The sequence below is a fragment of the Osmerus mordax genome, chromosome 4 (assembly GCF_038355195.1).
Source record: "Osmerus mordax isolate fOsmMor3 chromosome 4, fOsmMor3.pri, whole genome shotgun sequence".
Taxonomy (NCBI): domain Eukaryota; kingdom Metazoa; phylum Chordata; class Actinopteri; order Osmeriformes; family Osmeridae; genus Osmerus; species Osmerus mordax.
The window spans coordinates 5,892,000-5,913,758 of record NC_090053.1 but is presented as its reverse complement, the minus strand read 5'-3'; the positions used below and the strand labels follow the sequence as shown (position 1 = coordinate 5,913,758).

The 21,759-nt window shown below is 43.0% G+C and overlaps 1 protein-coding gene across 1 annotated transcript; it reads left to right on the top strand.

Moving 5' to 3' along the window:
* Nucleotides 1–5,077: 5,077 nt before the first annotated feature.
* ticrr (TopBP1-interacting, checkpoint, and replication regulator) lies at nt 5,078–21,759 on the top strand. The gene is made up of 30 exons (XM_067234112.1): nt 5,078–5,752; nt 5,847–6,117; nt 6,296–6,528; nt 6,830–7,064; nt 7,155–7,299; nt 7,440–7,579; nt 7,819–8,025; nt 8,189–8,334; nt 8,481–8,581; nt 8,668–8,755; nt 8,853–8,935; nt 9,146–9,379; nt 9,587–9,674; nt 9,842–9,923; nt 10,021–10,158; nt 10,653–10,743; nt 10,887–10,945; nt 11,055–11,192; nt 11,343–11,494; nt 11,632–13,897; nt 14,024–14,146; nt 15,836–16,034; nt 16,882–17,080; nt 17,534–17,629; nt 17,798–18,019; nt 18,167–18,252; nt 18,912–19,035; nt 19,591–19,725; nt 19,957–20,082; nt 20,693–21,759. The coding sequence occupies exons 1-30, from the start codon at nt 5,078–5,080 to the stop codon at nt 20,804–20,806; spliced, it is 6,996 nt and encodes a 2,331-aa protein (XP_067090213.1). The 3' UTR covers nt 20,807–21,759.

Here is a 21,759-nt window from a genome sequence, read left to right as displayed (position 1 = left end):
TATACCTTTTGTCATCCATTAATTAAGATATTTTCTCAAAAATCTTCATGCATCATATTCTGCCCCAAGCAAACTATATGTAAATAAATGCACATGTTCACTGTCAGCAGCCGTAACCCCTCCAGTCTTATACATTTAGTAGCCACTGTTATCCAGAGCGACTTACAGTAAGTACAGGGACATTCTCCCCGAGGCAAGTAGGTTGAAATGCCTTGCCCAAGGACACAACATAATTTTTCACGGCCAGGAATCGAACCAACAACCTTCTGAATAATAGCCCGACTCCCTAACCGCTCAGCCATCTGACCCCCGTCTTGTACTGTAAACATTTCCTGCTCTTCAAACATGAGCTACTTCCTGGGCTACAGCCAGACACACTCAGAGGAGGAAAGACATGGGCCAGCTGGAAGTGTTTTTAAAGGCCAGTGCCTCAGCACAACTTTACTCAAGGGCACAAACACTGGCCCATTGTGTTGAGCAAAGACTTCAAGTGATGCTGCAATTAAGTGTGAACGCACAGCATCTGTTGCTCATTTTGTGTGACAATAAAAGTATGTATGTATACGTCACACATGCACACTAGCTGGAAACAGAGAGTGAGATGAAGAAAAAAAAAAAGATTGTGTTTGTGTGTGAGAAAAACATGGAGAGAGATGAAAGTATATTTTATATTATATATGTGAAATGTACTTCTCATCTCCTGTGCCATGTTTGACTGCCTTCTCCACGTCATCCCTCCTGTCTCCCTTGTTCTCCCGCAACCTACTTCTTATACTGTTGCCATGGAGATGGGACAGCGTGAACAAACTGTGATGGTCAAAATTGTGTCAGCAAAATGCACCTTATGTTTCATTATGTGTTCACCCGACCAAAATGTTTCCTTTACCAAAACACTCACTTCATTGATATTTTGGCCCCTGTTAGGTGTTATTGCTGTTTAGTGGAGGTGCTCACTCTGCTCTGTGTCTCTGGTTGCTTCTCTGTTTGCCGAGCCTCGATTCAAATATGTTATGTTTTAGAGAGCAGGAATATTTGAAAAAGCTTCCCAGTGTACTGCTTAGGTAACATTTGGTGTTCTTACATAAACATGCTATTTTCAGTTTTGATCAGAGAGAGACAGACAGATTTGAGTCCTGGATATCCATGCAAACAGATGGATAGAGATCAAGACACAGAGTACCATCATTCAGCCTCATTATGACTGCTCAGGTCTACTGTCTTTTTAAAATTTATCTTCCATTTTCAAACAGCCAAACATTTCCCAATAAAATAACTTGAAAAGACACTGCAAAGTCCGCAAAATACCAGCCTTGACAGATTATGACACAGTGGTACTTCCTGAGTCAACCTTTAATGACAGCCTTACACCCCCACCCGTCACCTACGGTCTTCTTCAGACAACCGCCTGGTGGTCCCACCGCTCAAGACGCACTTGTTCCGGGAGTACAACGGTACTTAGGAATGGTTCGCTTGACCCAATGTTAGTTTCCTCAAGGATCACAATGACTCTTGCTCAGAGACTTGTTGTTCTTGTGGTTAGTGGTAACTGATTTAAAATTGTTTGTACTTTTTTTTTTTTTTTTTTTTACTTTATTGTAACTTGTTTAACTACATGCTCTTATGGTTCTTCCCTTTGGCACTTACTTTGGTTGTTCACAATGTGTGCTTCATGTTTTGGCTACTCGCAATGTTTTGTGGCTATCTCGTTGTTATGATCAGTGACCTATGCACTTTGTAAAGCTCTCTCTTGGAAGTCGCTTTGGATAAAAGCGTCTGCTAAATGAATAAATGTAAATGTAATGACCCCAACTGGTGTAATGGGCTTCCTCTCTTTTTTGAGTGGGAAAATCCATCTTCCCTTTACTCTTTCCTGAATCACCGTTGCCATCTAACAACATCTGGTGAAACTTTAAGTGTAATAGTAAGAGTTAGATGGCTGAGTGGTTAGGGTATCGGGCTATTAATCAGAAGGTTGCCAGTTCGATTCCCGGCTGTGCAAAATGACCTTGTGTGCTTGGGCATGGCACTTCACCCTACTTGCCTCGGGGGGAATGTCCCTGTACTTACTGTAAGTCGCTCTGGATAAGAGCGTCTGCTAAATGTAAATGTAATATCCCTTTAAGGATCTTCTAATACCTGGTTAATGGGAAGTTGCACATGTTTCTGACAAAGCACCTCCGACAGACTAGTGTGTCAGTGTAAAAGCTTGCTCATCTAAATGTCTTGATCCCTGACCCACATCTTGGATAACGATTGAGGGTCCAGTCCCCCTTTTTGTCTCTTTATCTCTCTCTTTCTTCCCCATCTCACCCTCCCTCTTTCTGTCTTCTTTCAGCTGAAAGCCCTCATCCCCCTATTCTGACACAGATATGAGGTGAATGTCAATGCCAGACAGAAGGCGACCTATTTATTTTCCTTCCAGAGTTTCGTTTCCAAAGACCACAGTATCATTCTCTTCAATGTCTTCAAGTGAGAGGAATTGGTCTCAATGACAGTCAGAATTTCATAGAGGGCTTTGTATATAGACATGGTCTTTAGGTTTAAAGATAATAGCAATGCAATGCAAACGTCACGTGTATAAATGCAAAGACACTTGTGTCATCTTTTAATATAGTATCAATAATTGTATGCACCTTAGCAGAGATTATGCATTTTCTTCTTGATATTGTGTATGTGTACATACTTTGATGGATGCATGTATTTAACCAGTTGCTGAACTGGAAGAGAGGATCGTGAGAAAACCCAGGGGAAAGCTTGAAGCATCAGATCAAAGCCAGACACTGAACGAGGGAATTTTCCATTTTAGGGAGAGTGAGAGAAAGAAGAGAGGGGAAGAGAGAAAGGGAGAGCGAGAGAGAAAGCGCGAAAGAGAGAAACAGAGAGAGAGAAAGAACAAGAGAATGAAAGATAGAGACCGATATGGGATGTAAACTTTCCCTCCACACTTCATTCACTATGCCAGAACAGACAAACAATCCCCTGTGTTGGCCAAAAACTGGTAGCAGAGTGTACCCTTCCATTTTGTTTCAACATCTTTCCTCTCTAACCATCATTTGTGCAGATCGATGACAGCTTAGTTAGGCCATGACGCACATTGAATAAAACAACACAGATGGTTCTCATAAGCCTGTCCAACCCAAACAGACCCACTAGGACCAAAACCGGATTTCTTCCGCGTTTACCAGAAGTACAGAATTATACATTGCTGGACTTTAAATAATACCAGAACTGACAGCCTACTGTTCAGTTTATGTTCATAAACTCCTTTACACTGTCTCTAGGCCTGATTATTCAAGAGCTGAAAGAACTGATTGTGATTAGCATGGCTAGGCAGGCTCCTTATTTGGTTGCAGTGCACTTTGCAGTAAAAAGCTTGCAAAACATCCAAATCCCTGTCAAATCCACTTGACCACCACTTCAGAAAGAAAAAGACAACTCAAGTTCTTGGTGCCATTAAAGTAATTGTTTTTCTAACTTGGTAGTCTGGGAAAAGTGTCCTAACCAATTCTTAGTGGAGCATGGGCTAGTAGCCTTCTGAAGTAAGGGCATATTATGTCTATGTCTAAATAAGGTAATTACTTTTTTGACCACCAGAGGTATGGAATACCGTTTTAGTCTAAATTAAATAAATAAATAAATAGGTAAATACATAGGTAAATACATAAATAAATATGGATATAAATAAACCCTGAAATAAAAAAAGATGGCAATAAATATGGCCTATCATCATATTAATATATAGTTGAATCCATTTACATTTAGTCATGTTAAGCCATTTTAAATGCTAAAAGCTACAGTTTGGGTCACCTTCTGATCTGGAAGTCTGTGCTAAATCTGTGCAATAATACTTATTCCAGTGAATCCACATTTTAGTAAATCTATTTATTTAATTTGGAATCAAACAGCATTCCCATACAGAGGGGGTAACATGCCAATATTGAAAGCCTGGCTAAACTCCTTAAAAGGTTGAAAAGGAATGACTAGTCTCTTTCAAAAAAAAGATATTCTGTCACACTTGAAAGTGTTTACAATCATCCCAATCGAAAATCAGAACACGTTGTTCCGCCCTGCCAATTTAAAACGGAAGTGATGAAAATCTAGGTGAATTGAAAAATAGAGGTGATAATAGGTGTATTCGACTTCATGCAGCGCCGGCGTCGGCTGCATCCGCCTGCAGCCCGGCTGACTTGAAGCAGACAATGGCATTCTCAGTTTCAAGTCGGCGCCGCCGACGCTGCATGAAGTCGAACACAGCTAATGTGTAGCCTATGTGAATTGAATAATAGAGTGATAAATTGTCAATTGATTTGATACATTTCGTATAAAATATACTGTAGTTACTTGCTTGCTACGCACCATAGACTGTAGGCCTACGCACCCTTTACGTTGCACGATTATCCTGAACACAATGCACTTCTGACAGCTGTCAATGGCATACAAGTTTTGTATTAGCAAAAACTATAATTTGTCTATATTTAAATTCACATCCAATTTCCCCCCTTCATTTTCAATTCACATGCATTTGTATCACATAGTAGACTATATATACACAGAGCCATAGCTCTGGTTACCCCTTAGTTATGTAGCCTACAGCCGAAACATACAATGAAGTGGTATTGGTGCTTTTTTACATTCATCTGAAGAAAAAACCTACCTTTTCAGTCAGCCGTTTTTTATTGTTATGTTTTTTTGTGAGGGCGTAAAAAAAAAAGTTTTATTTCGAGTGATCTTTTGTCCAGGGCCTGCGAGAGACCAAATTCGATGGCTGCCAATCACAGCAAAGGGGTGGAACTTCGCCAAAAGCGGCGCGAAGAGTTGACTTGAACAGAAAATGGCGAACCTTTTCGAGTAACTTGGTTGTTAGATAGTTTGTGTTTCGTGTTTAAATTGTACAAAGAGACGTGACATATTAATGGGACTTTATTAACGTGTCGGGTGAATGTGTGCACGTGTTTTACTTTCTGAAGCGCTGTGGTGAAGAGACCTCGTCGTAAGAAAAGACGTGTTAGCTAACCTTAGCCCTAGCTTAGTCAGTAGCTTACACAGGAGTAAATGGATCTGATGTTGTTTTCAAACAATGGCATTGCACAACGTCGTTTTTGTTATTGATGTCAACTGTCAAGGATCTGAACACGCTTCAAGTTCTACTGAAATTGGCAAAACCCACCTACTGAAACAGGGCATTCTAAGAATTCTGCTACATTTCGGATACAAATATGGATTCGACAAAGTGCGTTGGGGTTACAAATTCATTCGGTCACGGGGGGGGCGAAATGCGAACCTCGTTTCCCGAGGCTCGGACTTCAAAGAACTACGAGACAAAACTTTTGAAGACTTTGAGGTAGATTTTCAATCCAAATTGGAAGCAAGAGAGAAGACCGACACTTTTCCAAGGAAATGTAACCGATCTGTTACTATACAAAACGCACTGAAAGAGGCGCTGCTGGATTTCCAATGGGACAGACCGGACATAACATCTCCCACCAAACTGTCATTGAGACCTAGGAAGTCAAATCGAATAACTAAGGGTTCTTCTCAACTGGAGGAGGACGTGTCAGGTGGTGGGAGAAATGTGTTATTTCTCGTGTCTGAGTGCCCGCACTCAATGGCACAAATGGACGCATACATTTGTCTACCTGAAAGTGATAGCAACACGGATGTGTCAGAGTTTATCCTACCAAAAGGACTAACCGAAATGTTTACCCATCGTCAAGTTATCCTTCACTGGGTAGACAGCAGTCATTACCTCCAGGTTAGTAGCTATTCAAAATTTGGTTCCAAGTTTGCAAGAGTGCAAGTCCAGTGATGTCCTAGTAACCTAATGTTAACCTTATGTTTTATTTTAGGTGATGAAAAGTGCGGACCATCTGGGGTCTGACAGACTAGCAGAGGTGCTGATTAAGGTGGGGGGCAGAGTGATTCCCCTGGTTACACTTCTGGACCTCTGCTGTCATCAGAACTCATCTCATGGGCTTGACACTGGCCTTGACACCACTGCTTCTACAGTGGGAAGGGAGGCCTTTCCTCTAGACGCCAGTATCGGATACCTTTTGTCCTCTCAGCGACTGAACCGCTTGGCTTTCCCTGTTCTCAGAGGATTGCTTCAATGGGACCAAGGTTTGTGACTTGTCAAATATCCCACTTGCCAAAGCAATAGCCACTCACACTAAAAACACTGACCCCAGACCAAAACACACAAGTAAACATTACTGGAATTTGTTTTATAGTGGAATATGTGACTTTCATTGTTATGACTCCCCCTCCCCCCTACTTGTGCTCCTTTCCACCTACACAGGTGATGCTCCTTATGCCTGCAGTATGTCATTGCAACCCATGGCAAGGAGACAGGGGATCCTCCTCCCCCCAGTGACGGTGTGTCTGAAGGGGGTGCTTGAGGGCTGGGAGGCCCACTCTTCCACTGAGGTTGCCTCAGAGTCCTGGGTGCTGCAGAGTCCTGATCCTTCAGACCACGACAATGAAGCCTTCAAACAACTTCTGCGTGCACTCTTCACTCAGGATGTGCATATGGTAAACATGCTTTACAGTTATACTTTCTCAACACACAACCTATAATGACTTCCCATCTCTGAACTATTCATGCACTGTGTAGTAGTACTACTGCATGGCTAATTCAGTCAGCCTTATGTAGAGAATGTTGAGAAAAAGGTGCCTAAAAAGTAATATGACCTATATCTTGGTGTAGTATTTAACACTACTGGTCTAAATTCATTAGAAAGATGTTAGGTTTTCCCCCACGTTTACTCAACACACACACACACACACAAATGATTGTCTCCCTGCTAAATACTGGGACATCTTGCGTCCACAGTTTGCTGAGGTGTGTGCCAGTGGCCTGATCTGCTCGGCCGTCCTGTCCCCTCTGTCGAGTTTCACAGCCCTTCTCACCGTTTTTCATCCTGCGCTCATCCACAACAACGACGTCCTTACTGCTGATGTAATTGCCCCTGATGCATCTGCAGACCTACCTGAGGTGGTCAGCAGTGTTCTCGGAGTAGTCTATGACATTATGGACAGAGAAGGAGAGAGTGGTGAGATACTGAAGAGTGAATTAATTATCGACTCTTAGTCTGCCATAAGTCGATGACTGTTGTTGATTGATGAATAAGTGGATGTGATTTTTGTGCATCTTCTAGCCCCGGTGAACAATCTCCAGATTCCTGACTGGGTGCAGCAAGAACTAAGTCATTGTTCCAGCTCTCTGACAACTGGCCTTGTTGAGGGCTGGTTCCCTCATTCTGACCAATCAGGTGTTAGTTCTCACCTCATGGAGTCAATAAGGTAGACTTTTAAAGTTCTCTAGTCCTTTATTTCATTACTATTTGTGAAAGTGTGTATACAAATATATGTTCAATTACTGTGTGGTTGCTCATGTGACTATCATGACAGTGTCTTCAGTACATTTGTGTCTATGTATCCAGGCTGCTGCATGCAGTGCCAGAGTTGGTGGAAGAAGAAGGCCAGGAAGAGGAGCTGCCTGTTGCCCAGGAGGATCTGGTCAACAGTCTGGCAGAACTCTACAAGACCTCACAGGGCCATAGCAACAAGAGAGGCAGGAAACGTATGTGATACTCAGAATATTATCTTGTATGCTCTTTGATGATGCTCTTTGGTATTTCTGGTTAAACACTTTTTTTTGTCATGCTTGTGAGCCAAACATTGGTATATGAAGTGGAAATCCATTTGGTCATCAATTGAGTCAGTTGTTCTCAGCATGAACATGGAAAACCATGGTTGATTATAGTGCTGTGAAAGTACTTTTCAAATTTGCTGTGCATGGTTCTCTCCTCTGGCCTGTAGGTGGTGCCCAACGCACGCCAGTGAGACAGAAGATGAAAACAATGAGTCGCTCATTGCAGATGCTCAATGTGGCCCGTCTGAATGTAAAGGAGGCCCAGAAGAGCCAGGCTGAAATCGAGCCCCAAGGGACAGAGGGCAGGGGGCCAGAAAAGTTGGGAAAGAGACGCTCTGGAGACAAGGGCAAGGGTGGCGCATCCACAACCCTCAGTAAGCCATGTGATAAACATAGATTTTGTGTGAGGCCTATATTCCCTACTCCATATGAATAAAGCAAAGGATTTAATGCATTAGTAATGAAAGCCTATATGTCGATATAATACTTTTATCTAATCTTATTGCTCATTACAACTTATCACCCTGTACTGTCCAGTGTTTAAGAGTGAGGAGGAGCTGAAGTCCCACCTGAAGTCCAGCTACGACCAGACAGTGATGGAGAGAGAGTCCTCCTTACTCACTGGAGCCCAGAACCTCATTACAGCTGTGAAGCACTTCCTAGCGCCTAACCCAGAACTGGCAGTAAGACTGGGGCCGTTCCCTCTGTTTATTGACATTGTATCATGTTGCTTAAGCTTTTAAGTGATTAACGTGCAATCTATGTATTTATTTAAGACAAATGGCCTGTGTTTGACGTTGATGTTGTAATCTTTCCCTCTGCCTGGCAGATGCAGACCTCCTTGTTTGTCCAGCAGAACCTGCTTAAGTCTAGTAAATCCATCCGACAGTTTTATGAAAACGCCGCAGACGCTGAAATCAAAGTCAGAGAGTAAGTACTACTGTATCTGACGGGATGTTTACAAAGGGCAGGGTTCTAACAGGATGTTCTAATCATTATAATGCATGTTCTCGAAGGTGCAAGCTCCAGACGGTGCTGAGGTTTGAGATGTGCTGCCCCGCTGAGCAGTCTGACTCATTGGATACTGAGCAGATGGTTGAAGAAGTAGGAACAGCTAATCATAGCCCGATAACTAGAAATAGCTACCAGTAACTACATTGAGACAATGACTCAATTTGACTTTTTGGATTATTTATTCCAGGTGGCTGATATGTTGAGGATCATCTCCCGAACCAAAGACCCAGAGTATCTGACCAAGTTACTGCAGGACGAAATCCTCCCCCGGTGGGTGTCCTGTTCTTTTACAACCGTCAAACCACCATCGTGCATCACAATATTCCATTAAGTATATTTCGCATCTGTTCTCAGTTGTCAATAGAACAATGGAACCATGTACTCACTATCAGTATCACTAACAAACATGTTTCTCTTGGAACCAATTCAGATGAAGCTAGTATACTATACTTACGTGTAAGTATGCTTGTCCTTTAACAGCTTCCTGACAGCCATCCCCAGGGTCCTTGCAGATGTCTACCACAGTCTGGGCACCCAGCTGCCTGGCGCACTAATGGCAGTGCTCCCCTCTGACTTCTTCAGCGATGAGTCTGTGGCCAAGGACAGCATATCTCCCTGCTCCTCTTCTTCACAGCTCTCCGCTGCCCACAGTCTAGGCTCTCACGGTGGGGAACGACTACTGGACCTACGTGACCGTTCCACCAGTAGGAAAAGGTGAGGCATCTTTAGCTGAAAATGTACTCAACTTATTAAAATACATATATATACTTCATAGCAATGTTTCGATGGCTGGTTAGTTTCATTACTGGACAATAGATTAGCAGTCTGTATATATATGCTTTGTTGATAAATTGCAGTTTTCCTTAAAGTTGAACGTTAAAGAAGCTGTGTTTGCTAAAAGAACATGCACATGTCTTTAAGGAGTGGGATGCTCACCCGGCACAGGAGTATGACAGAAGCAAATCAGAGTCTCCGCCAGATAGAGATGCCCAGGAAATCTACCAGAGTGGTGAGCTGAATCGCTTTTGTGTAACCTTTGGCTTACAGATCATGACTAGTGTGTTCAACTTGCAGATAAGAACTAGGAAGCTTCCTTAAATATTTTTACTATGTAGGTCAACATAACTGTAATAACATAAAAATTGAAACTTAATCACGCTTATGTTCTATGAAAAGGTCAAACCCAAGGTCTGTGTTGCTGTGCAAAAGCCAGCTACTGCGCCTCCCCCAGTCCCACCTAAGAACCAAGCAGCACAAGGTGTAGTAAATATAGATCTAATCTACAGTCTACATAATTCATCTGCTGGAAGATCAGTTGTTAAGAATAAATACTTCAATTTCATAAAATGCCATAGAGGTCACCAAGGTCAGGAGGAACCTTTTCAACCAGGACAACATCTCCCCCTCCAAGAAAGCTAAGCTTCCCCGGAGCCAGTCTGTCTCTGCTGTGGAGGGACTGAAACGCAAGCGCGTGCGAGACACAGATGATGATGGTAAAGAATGTTTTCTGTTACATTATACATCAGTTTGTTTCGATCTTGAAATCTGTCTGGCTTAAAGGAATGGGATATTGATGATGTGCCATGAACAAAACCTCTTCACAGTTCTATTAGAGATATGACTGCACATCCACACGGGTGATGTGTTTATTCATTCATTTAACATTTAGACACAATCCCTGCATCTTGTCTGAAAATGAAGTATCCACTTTATAGTGTTTTGCTTCTAGTTACCGAGGCAGCAGCTCCTCCCTAACTAAAACCCTTTGAAACAAGCTGATTCAAACTACTGTGTCAGCGTTCTCACTCAAGTCTTGTCATTTGGCCATATCCACACTGGAATTGCAATTTTAAAATTTGATCTGAGTGACACTGGAAGAAAAGGCTATGGATACTTTACAACCACTCCTCTCGTGGTTTATCCCTCCACTAGACAGTCGACATTCAAATGTGTACATGGTGTTGTGTGTGGAAATCTGCCCTTTCAGAGCGGTGTAAATTACTTACGAAGAAAGTGACTGAGACACCCCTTCACAAGCAGGTGTCCAATCGTCTGCTGCACCGCCAGAAACTGGGCAGGTTAGTTGTGGAGTCATTAGCCAGTAGAATTATAGCAAGGGGATATTTAGCAACGGACGTGGTTACCTAACCCTTTTCAAAATGAATAAAACGGTTTACCTTGACAAATTGAGTGAAAGTTTTACAATATGTTTTCCTCTCAGGAGATCTGTCCCAACTGAACAGTGCATCGTAGAGGAGTCCCCAGTGAAGCCCGCAGAAGGTCAGTGATTGATGCCACATCTGTATTTAAAAGTGTGTGTGGATATGCTGATTTCTATAGTGCTGTGAAATGTTTACTAGACTGTCCTTTTTCTTAACTGTTGCAGCAGACCTCAGGAGGAGTCCAAGAATAAAGAACTTTGCAAGGAGACATTCTAGTATCTTCTACTCAACCACTCAACCTAGCTCCCGAAACCTAGGCAGGGCGCTTTCCTCTTCGCAGCTTCTCCCCAGTGACAGCAAAAAAGGCAAGTATGAGTGAATAATTCAATATGGTGATTGCCACAGGCAGATTAATTGTTCCGGAAGTTGTTAAACTGTTCATTTCTCATGAATCTTTTTTTGGAAAAATTGGCCACATTAATTGATTCTAACGTTTCTTTGTCATTAATGAACAGCTGGGGTTAATCTGAGGGCTGTTCAGTCTCCTGTACGCCTTCTTTTTGGGGCCACACAGTCGCCTGGGGGTCCCTCTGCTTCAACCTCTTCAGAGATCTATGCAACCAGGGCCAGAAAGAGAAAGCTGTCCACAGAATCTGAAGTTTTTGAGGTAGGCCCAACTCTTCCACTTCTAATGGTAATACTGGTCTAGTCTGAGATGACCAATTCCTAATACTTGCTTATTAAATGTAATGCTTTGTAGATTAAATATACTAATCATTAAGTTGTATGATCTTGCTCTCACAGTCTCCCAACAAAACGGCAACAAGGTCTCCAGGTAAACGTGGCAGGGCCACTTGTGGGAGCAGGACACCTGGTGCCACTTGTGGGAGCAGGACACCTGGTACCACTCAGACCCCCAGGACACCTCAGACCCCTCGCTCCTCCAGGGCTCAGGCCCGCTCTGTTACAGAGAGCCCAGTAGAAGGGCCTTTCACTGGAATAGCCATAAGAGGCAGCCCATTTAGATCTCCAACCAGAAGGAGCCTGGTATTGGAAACACCTCAGAAGGAAAGCCCCCTAAAAGGCATTTTAAGAACACCAGTCAAACCATTACTGGAGTGTATGTCACCTGCTAGAGCTCGCTTGCTACAGAGCCCCTGTTCTAGAACCCCAAAGAAGAGTGTCACTTGGTCACCATCGCCACAAAAACCTACACGTGCAGAAAACATGGATTTCAAGGTGCCAGAGTCTCCTACTCTTTCAACTCGAAGCTCCCCAAGACTATTGGGAAAACCCAATACATTTTGCTGTCCACCCAGTAGTCCAAAAAGAGTGAATGTGTTCAAGAAAGAAGAATTACCAATACATTACCATGAATTATCACAATCAAGGAGTCCAGAACTTTCTGTCGTAGTTTCTAAAGAGATATCTAAGAAAGATTGCCATCAATCATCTGAGAAGGTATTTGGAGAGCCGAACACACCAGTAAAAAACACTTTTCCTATCATTGTTACCACACCTCTTGACATGTCTCCCCCACCCATGCTGAACAACAAAACCCCCAGTAAGACCCCCTGTCCTTCTCACTGCATGCTCACTCGCTCTGGAGGAACTCCAGTCAAAGACTTGAAGCTCAATTCTCCATCCAGGAGCTTAATCACTCCTGTAAAGGGTTCCACCACACCATTAAGTCCTGAAACATTACCAAAGACTCCCACTAAACCTTCCCTGAGAGAGTCTGGAGATGCTACTGCTTCATCATCTTCAGGGAACCGTTTGATTAGGACTAGGTCTTGCCAAAATCTCAGGGTAGGTACCAGGAGATCCCAGTCTTGTGAAAGCCTAGTACCAGTGCCAGGTAGCACTGATTGTAAAAGTGCAGAGACCAGTCATAGAGTGTCTACGGGAACAATTCAGTCAGACTTTCCTGATGGAAAGCACCTGCCTGAGTCCTGTCAAGGTTCTGAAGGGGAAACCGAGTCAGGGTCCCACACAGATTCTCAACTGTGTGACTCCTCACAGCTTAGCACGGCAACCACAGAGGAGGAGAGTATTGACATTTCTGATGCTGCTGTCATGAAGACCCAGCTCACTGGAGGTATCAAAATGAACATTAGCTTCTCCAGGAATGTGACTGAGCCCCAAAAAACATTTGTATTCACAGCTGCCTCCCCCAAACCACCACTGCATACCACACCTGGCCGAATTTACGGTTTTCGGCAAACTCCTGACCGCCAGCAAAGGGAGGCAGCAGCGCGTTTGGGATACTCCACTGAACCTCTGCGGTTCTCCTCACCTAGAACTCCTAGTCGCAAAAAGACGCAACCTAATGCCTCCTCAAACGCTCTTACATACCAAGTAGAACTGGAAATGCAGGCATCTGGTCTTCCAAAGCTCAAGTTTAGACGCACAGATTCCTTCAGTAACAATGATGAGGGAAGTGATGGTGCTCCCAGATCAGGAGCTCATACTCCCTCAGGTGGTGTGAAACCTCTTCAAATGGAAAGCCCTCTGGCCTTCTGCACCAAACACAGAGACCCAGGCTGTGTCTCACCATCCCTCTGTGCCCATGTGACCCCAGCCAAAAGCACCCCAGGAAAGGGCGGAAGCATCCAGACATACATTTGCCAATCCTACACCATGTCCCCACTGGGCATGGCTGACCTCCTCCCCTTGACCCCGTCCCCCCAGAGCCATGGGAGGTCCACCCCAGAATCCCTCAACAGCTGGCCCCGCAAGAAGAGGGCCCAGACTGGGGTGTTAGGGACCAAAGATCGTGGCCCAAAAGGGGAACTGTTGATGGAGGAGCTGGAGATGCTGGAAGATGCCGATCTAGAAGGAGTTTACAGGCTACAGGAGACTGAGGAAACCGAAGGGCCCCCAGCCAATGAAGCCCCACTATTGAGCGTAAGGTTCAATCAGACCTCTCCTGTTAAAATATCTGTAACATCGCCAACCAACCAGCGAGAGGACATACTCTGGATGGAGAGCCTGGGTCTTGAGTCTGATGATGCTGAGCCTCTGGGAGGTGAAGAAATATTCCTCACTTCTGGAAAGGATGTCCAGTCTGGTAGGTCATTACATTTGATCAAAACATTACTTTGGCACGTAGTTCCTTCCCTCTTGGAGATTATAGGTAATTGATTATTTATTAACTGTGGTTGGTTTGCTTTTTTTTTTTTTTTTTTCTTTACAGTGGTAACCACACCCAGTTCCAAAGTGCGGAAGCCCGTGTCTGCCAGTGGGATCCTAGCCCTTACTCAGTCCCCCATGCTATTTAAGGGGAAACAAAGTTCTGCTTCCAAGAGAACTCTAAAATGTAAAAGTAAAATTAAATTTAGTTATTGTAATTTTAGAAAGGGTAAATGTATCTATACAGCTGTTTTACTAACAACTAGCAATCGTTTTTTCTGTTTCAGGTGAAACTCCGTCTCAAAAGAGAGCAGAGTATGAAGTAGAGCTCTCACCATTCAGCCAACCTGCCAAACATCAAGTACCAGGCAAGAGCTACAGCAGGAAAAGATTGCTACCCTGATCTGCACTGCGCCAATATTCTCTTAACTATCATACTGTTTAAATCACAAGTAGAAAAAAATGCCAAGTGAAGTTTTCTTTTCTTTTTTCACAAACATCACTAAACACCAGTGGCAGGGTCTTTCCTAACATTGGGTTGAAGACCATTTCTTTTATATAAATGATGCAATGCAAATATACACTTTTTATTTTTATTTGGTCCTGTGCATTTCAAGAACCTTCCAATACCATCTTTTATTTTAATTTGATCTGGATCACTAACAATCAAGTCGCATTCTGAGTCGCATTCTGAATTTTGAGGCAAGGGTGATAATTGTTAATTTATTGATTTGTTTGTGTGTTTTTAATGTCAACTTTTAAGTGAAAGGGGAAAACCGATGTAAATATGTAACATATTGTTCAATGTGTTTGTAAATAAAAATCAATCTTTCTTAAGTAACATACTTATATTTATTATAATTGATATTGTTAATGTTCTCTTTTGACCAGAATGCTGTTTACTGTTTGAGTCTTGCACGCATCAGGCTTTAAGAGCCTGTAGTAAAAACGTATTATGTCCTACCACTTTATCTGCTGATTAAAAATCACCTGATACTTACCTGGAAGACAAAGGTGTCCAATGGTCAACACCATAAAAGTACAGTAGTGTCCTTCATGTTTCAACATTAGTAACAGACATCAGTTCAATAGCTTTTTATTTCAAATATTCTGTTATCCACAGCAATAATATCTAATATTGTTTTGGTTTTTAAACAGCTTTTTTACTTCCTTGCTGTTAAGTGTGTGTACTTGCGCATGGCCGTTAAATCTCAGCGAGCCATGAGATGTGTGACGAGTGTCAGGTAGGCACTCGGAACTTATTAAGCAAAATAAGAGCCACACCTTACAATAAGATTGGCAGACTATAACTGGGTAGGTGACCGTATTACAAAAATACTTAAAAGCCTATATTAAATGATAAACAAGCTTAAATTTAAGGCGGTCAAAAATATTGAAAGAATACACTTGGCACTGTCGTAAGATCTATTAACTGCAGTTTTTGTTAATAATAGAGGGGATTACATAGACTACGTTTTCTAATCTATCTAAAGTAGGCTGTAAAATCACCCTAACTAATTTATGCAGTGCCATAGCTTGATTAGGTATTGCGCAATTGCCACAAGATGCTAGGCATTTCGGTAGGCTAGTTCGGTCAACAATTAAATGTTTCACACCAAAACTGTTAAGTCACGTCAATAAGGTGTTCACGCCATTTAGTATTCACTTAACACGACTTAAACTGACTAAATAAATCATATTCGCATTTTCATTGCATTCGTGTTTTTAACGTGGGTTTTAATTGGATTGGACGGAAGGGAGGGGTTACTGTATGCTGGGGTTTATGAGCCGTAGGTTTATTATAAAATTCAGTTGGATTCTTCTGCATTCACACCACCCGCAGTCTCTGCAACACTTCTCCGTTCTCAGATTTAATTTTTTCGGAGGCAGAAAGCTCCTGTTCAACTCATCCCTACTGAAAATAAGATGGCAAGCAGCTTCACAAAAATTCTGTCTTCAAAACGATATATTGGGATTCTGTCATTAGTTGGAGCTGGGTCTTTGACAGCGGGAGTTTTTCTGAAAAGGGACCATGTCACCGCCGGGGCGCCGGTTCGGCGAGTGTATCCTGCCAGGTAAATGGGTTTGCCGATTTTACGTTCATTTTTATAACAGTTGCCTTCATACTGCTGTAAAGTTATCTTATTGTGGTAGAGCCAACTTGACCTATAACAAAACTACATTTAGGCTATGGCGAATGTGTTTTCCCTAACCAGACATTGGCCTTGACTTAATAAAATATGTTATTTTGGGACTTACATTGATTAGGCTACCAAAAATATAGCCTGTTTACTGCCTGTAGGCTACAGCACAAGCTATGGTGTGTCAGGTATGTCGGCTGGCAAGATGAATGGCCAAATGTATGTCCTCATATGCCCCCGAAGGATTAATAGCCTCTGGAATACTGGTTCATTGAGAAGCGTAGGTTGTTGCTATACAGTTATAATATTGCATTAAACCTCAGCCTAGTAGGCTACGTGTCACTTTTTACATTGCCTACACTTAACATACAAATAGACAAAATAAGACATTAGCACAAAGCTTAGCCTACACAATGTGCGCATTTATATTAAACGTGACTCCAAAATGTCAGTGGGAAACATACAGAAGGCTCATAATGTATTTCTGATGTGAGCTCGCGCTGCGAAGTGTAAACACTCGAGCATGTATGTAGGACTTGAAAAGCCCGACACTAGCGGTGTTGATGGCACTGCAGACGCAGGTGGCTTTAGCGTAGCAGAGCCATGGAGGGTGCACCGTGAAATTATATATGCAGTAATTTTTACAATATGTTTATGTAGCCTTAACATTTTGACTTAAATCCACCAAGATATGCTACTAAACAAAGCCGTCAGCTACAAACTAATATCATATTTATGCATGGGCAATATTTAAGATTGTGTAATTATGTCCATACTACAGTGCAGAATATCCCGACCTCCGCAAGCATAACAACTGCATGGCTAGCCACCTGACCCCAGCCATCTATGCCAAACTGTGTGACAAGGCCACACCCAATGGGTTCACCCTGGACCAGGCCATCCAAACCGGTGTGGACAACCCTGGGCACCCCTTCATCAAGACTGTGGGCATGGTGGCAGGGGATGAGGAATCATATGAGGTTAGAATGTCAACTTGATGCAACATATAACACCATTTTGCTATTGTTGTGATGATGAATACTTATTATAGCTTATCACTATGGCACTTGGTCACAGAAACAAAATGAGATTCTGAAGATCTTATTTTGAAGAACATCAGTCCACCTAATCAGTAGCTTTAGAAATATGTCTAACCTTGAATGCTTTGGTACCTGGTGTTTCAAGGTTCAAATTATATCAAAATCATAGCATCAGTACAGACTATCCTTGAGAATAAAGCAATTTACACCAAAAAAGGATTTGTTTGGTTTCAGGCAAAACGGCCAATTTATTTAACACTTTCAATCCCTAATTGCTTTTACAACATATTATTTGCTTACAATCGGGAAGTGCAATCTGAGTCCAGTTAAATGTGAGTTATGATGTAATTCCAATGATCATCACCACCACCTTTTTTGGGGGGTGAATTACAGGCGTTTGCTGACCTGTTGGATCCAGTCATAAAGGAAAGGCACAACGGCTACGACCCCAACACTATGACCCATCCTACTGACTTGGACGCCAGCAAGGTAGATAAGATATGTCAAAGAGGAGAGTGAACAATGGATTGCCAAACATTAACAGAACAGTTGGCCAATATCACTGTTCATCTTGTCAATTTTTTATGGGATAGTAAGACCTGGTTCACATTACAACAGCACTAAGCGCACATCGTAAAAATGTTGTCTCAATATCAGATCCATTCAGGCCAATTCGATGACCGCTATGTGCTGTCATCGAGGGTCAGGACAGGGCGGAGCATCCGAGGTCTGAGCCTGCCCCCCGCGTGCACGCGTGCAGAGCGTAGGGAGGTCGAGCGGGTCGTGGTGGATGCCCTCAGTGGCCTGAAGGGGGACTTAACCGGAAAATACTACAGCCTCACCCAGATGACAGACCAGGAACAGCAGCAGCTCATTGATGTAGGTGGCAGAAACTTGTGCTGTGCTTTCACAATTTTATAGACACAGGTGCGGAGGAGGCGAGTTGTTAAGAGAATTATGAGTCGTTTGGCCTGATGAGGCCGGAGAACTTGTCGTTAATTTCCTGTTTTGAATGTGTTTATGTAGGACCACTTCCTGTTTGATAAGCCAGTGTCCCCACTCCTGACATGTGCAGGGATGGCTCGCGATTGGCCAGATGCCCGTGGTATCTGGTAAGCATGATCTAAAAATCATAGATATTGTAAATTACAATTATCTTTTGTATTACAATGTGTGGCATTTTTGGTATATGTTAGTAGCTTAATGTTTTTAACTGACAACGTGTGGCTATCCTGTAAAGCTATGAAGGCACATTTGGGATGCAGACAGTGCCCACTCAGCAGTATGTTTAAGTCGGGACCCAGTAATAGCCTAACGCAATGCCAGTCAGACTCACTCCAAGATCAATCTTTTTCCCACTCTCCTCATCCCAGACTTCTCCCTTACCCATTAACTCTTATCGTTTTTCAGAAGATCAAATATTGCCACTGCAATGAATTTGCATTGCCCTCTGTGACGCTGTTTTGTTTGAATAACTTTAGACGCAACATTACGTAAATAGAATTTAGGACATCAGATTGAGCTTTTACTCACTTGGCTGAATAACACATGTATTCATGTTTTATCTCAATATCTTTCAAGGGCAGAAGGTCCCCTATCTTCTGGTCTCTAACAAACTGGATTATTAACACGGGGCTAAACTGAAGAGAGCAACTAACCCTTTATCTGACAACTAACCACCTCAGCATCTCTGAGGTGGTTCTATAAGCACATATTATATGAATATTTATATAAGGAATTATGTTTTTTAACCCTGTTTGTCTTTCTTTAGGCACAACAACGAGAAGACCTTCCTTATCTGGATCAATGAGGAGGACCACACCAGGGTCATCTCCATGGAGAAGGGTGGCAACATGAAGAGGGTGTTTGAGAGGTTCTGCAGCGGCTTGAAACAAGTAATATAAGCTGATATGCACTGTCATGATCAGAGTAGCACAATATACACACCCACACTCACATCCATACACACACATTATCTTTCATCAATTATGTATCAATGTGTTCCAAGTACCCCATCAGAGGGTGTGTTGCAGTTCAGTATAGTTACTGGGGGGGTGGGGGTCAGATGGCTGAGCGGTTAGGGAATCAGGCTATTAATCAGAAGGTTGACGGTTCGATTTCCGGCCGTGAAAAATGACGTTGTGTCCTTGGGCAAAGGCACTTCACCCTACTTGCCTCGGGGGAATGTCCCTGTACTTACTGTAAGTCGCTCAGGATAAGAGTGTCTGCTAAATGGCTAAATGTAATGTAATGTAAAAGCCTCACCAACAGTATAGCAACACAGATGTACAATGTATGTGTGTGTGCACTGTGGCTTATATAGCCTCCATGTGAAGTTGCAGCCTTTTTTATTAAAGACTTACAGTTGGGATTCATTTTTGCAGGTCAGCTGCAGCCAGTAGCCATTGCCTTAAGTTTCCTACTGAGTTTCCTACTGTCACTGTTGTAAGGTGGAGAGGCTGATTCAGGAGAAGGGCTGGGAGTTTATGTGGAATAAGAGACTGGGATACATCCTCACATGCCCCTCCAACCTGGGTACCGGCCTGCGTGCTGGAGTACATGTCAACCTGCCACGCCTCAGCAAGGTGAGGCCTTCACACACACACACACACACTGTGGCATCACCAGACTTCCCTGCCCTCCCAGCACCAGTGACAGTGGCCCAAGCCACCGCATGACTGCGACTCATTCAACAATCAGCACCTCACTCTGCAAAAGCCAAGCCCAAGTCTAATGTGTCCCCCCTCTCACTGGGAGGACAAGTGACTTCACAAAGCTGCATAATATCGAATTATTGTCTCTCTGTCCTTTTCCAGGACCCTCGCTTCGCTAAGATCCTGGAAAACCTTCGCCTGCAGAAGAGAGGCACAGGGGGTGTGGATTCAGCCGCTGTGGGCAGCACCTTTGACATCTCCAACCTGGACCGCCTGGGCAAATCTGAGGTGAACAGAACCGATCAGTCCAATGCAGACGATGCAGTCCAACGGTCTAAAATAGCGTCTTTTTTTAAATCTTGCTTGTTGTTGCTAATGTATAATTATAATACTACTAGTAATATACAAATTTGTATAAAAATGATCTAACATTATGAAACAAAGGTGGAAGTTGCAGCCTAGGGAAAAGATACGAGAGGAAGCCAGTTTACACTATTGGGACAAAGCCATGGAAATGTACCAGAAAGCTCAGGAAAGGCGTGAAACTGGCTTGTGTGCTCGCTAGCCTGTTGTGCAGCCTGTACCCTGTGCCCACTTATGCTGTCATGAGTATGTCTACATGTGAGTGTGCGACATAGATGGTAACAAAGAAGCTATTCTCTATTGTTCCTCTGTAAGTACTCCATCTCACAATGTTTGCACTCTCCTAGTCCTGGAAGAGGGAAAATGAAATAGAGAGACACAAAAATGGAGGTGGGGGGGGGGGGGCAGATGGGGGACAAATAAGATGAGACATGGAGGAAATAACAGGACTGCTATTCTTACTCATCACCCACTGTGTGTGCATGCTTGTCTGCTTCTTTCTGTATGTGTGTGCACGCAAATGCCTGTTTTGTAGGTCCAGCTAGTGCAGACCGTGATTGATGGAGTCAACTACCTGGTAGACTGTGAGAAGAAGTTGGAAAAGGGGCAGGACATTAAGGTGCCCCCACCCATTGGCCAGTTTAAGTAGACTGACCCAGCTGACCATGCCATTTCCTTCTCGACCCCTCCGTCCTCTCCTCAACTCCTCCTCAACCCATAACAAAAATTCAGCTTGACATCACCCTGTCTCACACCTACTCTACAACAGCCATCAGTGTAGTACTTTGTAGCAAACTTGCTTCAGTCCCTGTGTAGAACTAGATTTATCACTTTGCTGTGTTGAGATATACCTTGTATGAAGTCTAAAGAACTTTTAGATGCTATTCCCCCATTTAATAGAAACAACATGATGCTATTGTGTTGGAGCACATTAAGACAAAATGGCTGTCAGTTAGCGGAACACTACATCTTTGATGCACTACTACAATGGCAACCCTGTTCTCCAATTTACCCTTGCTGTGTTGTTAGTCATTTAGCAGGCACTCTTATCCAGAGAGACTTACAGTAAATACAGGGACATTCCCCCCGAGGCAAGTAGGGTGAAGTGCCTTGCCCAAGGACACAATGTCATTTGGCACGGCCGGGAATCGAACTGGCAACCTTCAGATTACTAGCCCGATACCATCACCACTCAGCCACCTGACTCCGGTGTGTAGGGCATGCTACAGCATGCCCTACACACCCTACACTTCCCCTCTCATCTTGGTTATTGGATATGTATAAACATGACTCTTATTGTATACTTGCTTGTATACTATTGTATACATACATTTGTGGTAGTCTACCTCCATAGTGAATTGTGTATATGTTTAGTTGCAGTCTACAACATGAAGGGATAAGAATGTAGCGCAACCATGTATGACCGAAAAGACTCAGGTTCCTTGGGGTTTGTAAACAGTGGTATCAGAAACAGGTGAAGTAAAGTCATAAGAATCACTCATGCTCTGTGCTTGAGGATGTGCTGTGGGTGTCAAAGCAATATCATTTTAACCACTGAATGTCATTCTATAATATCTTTTAATAAAGACATATATAGAACAC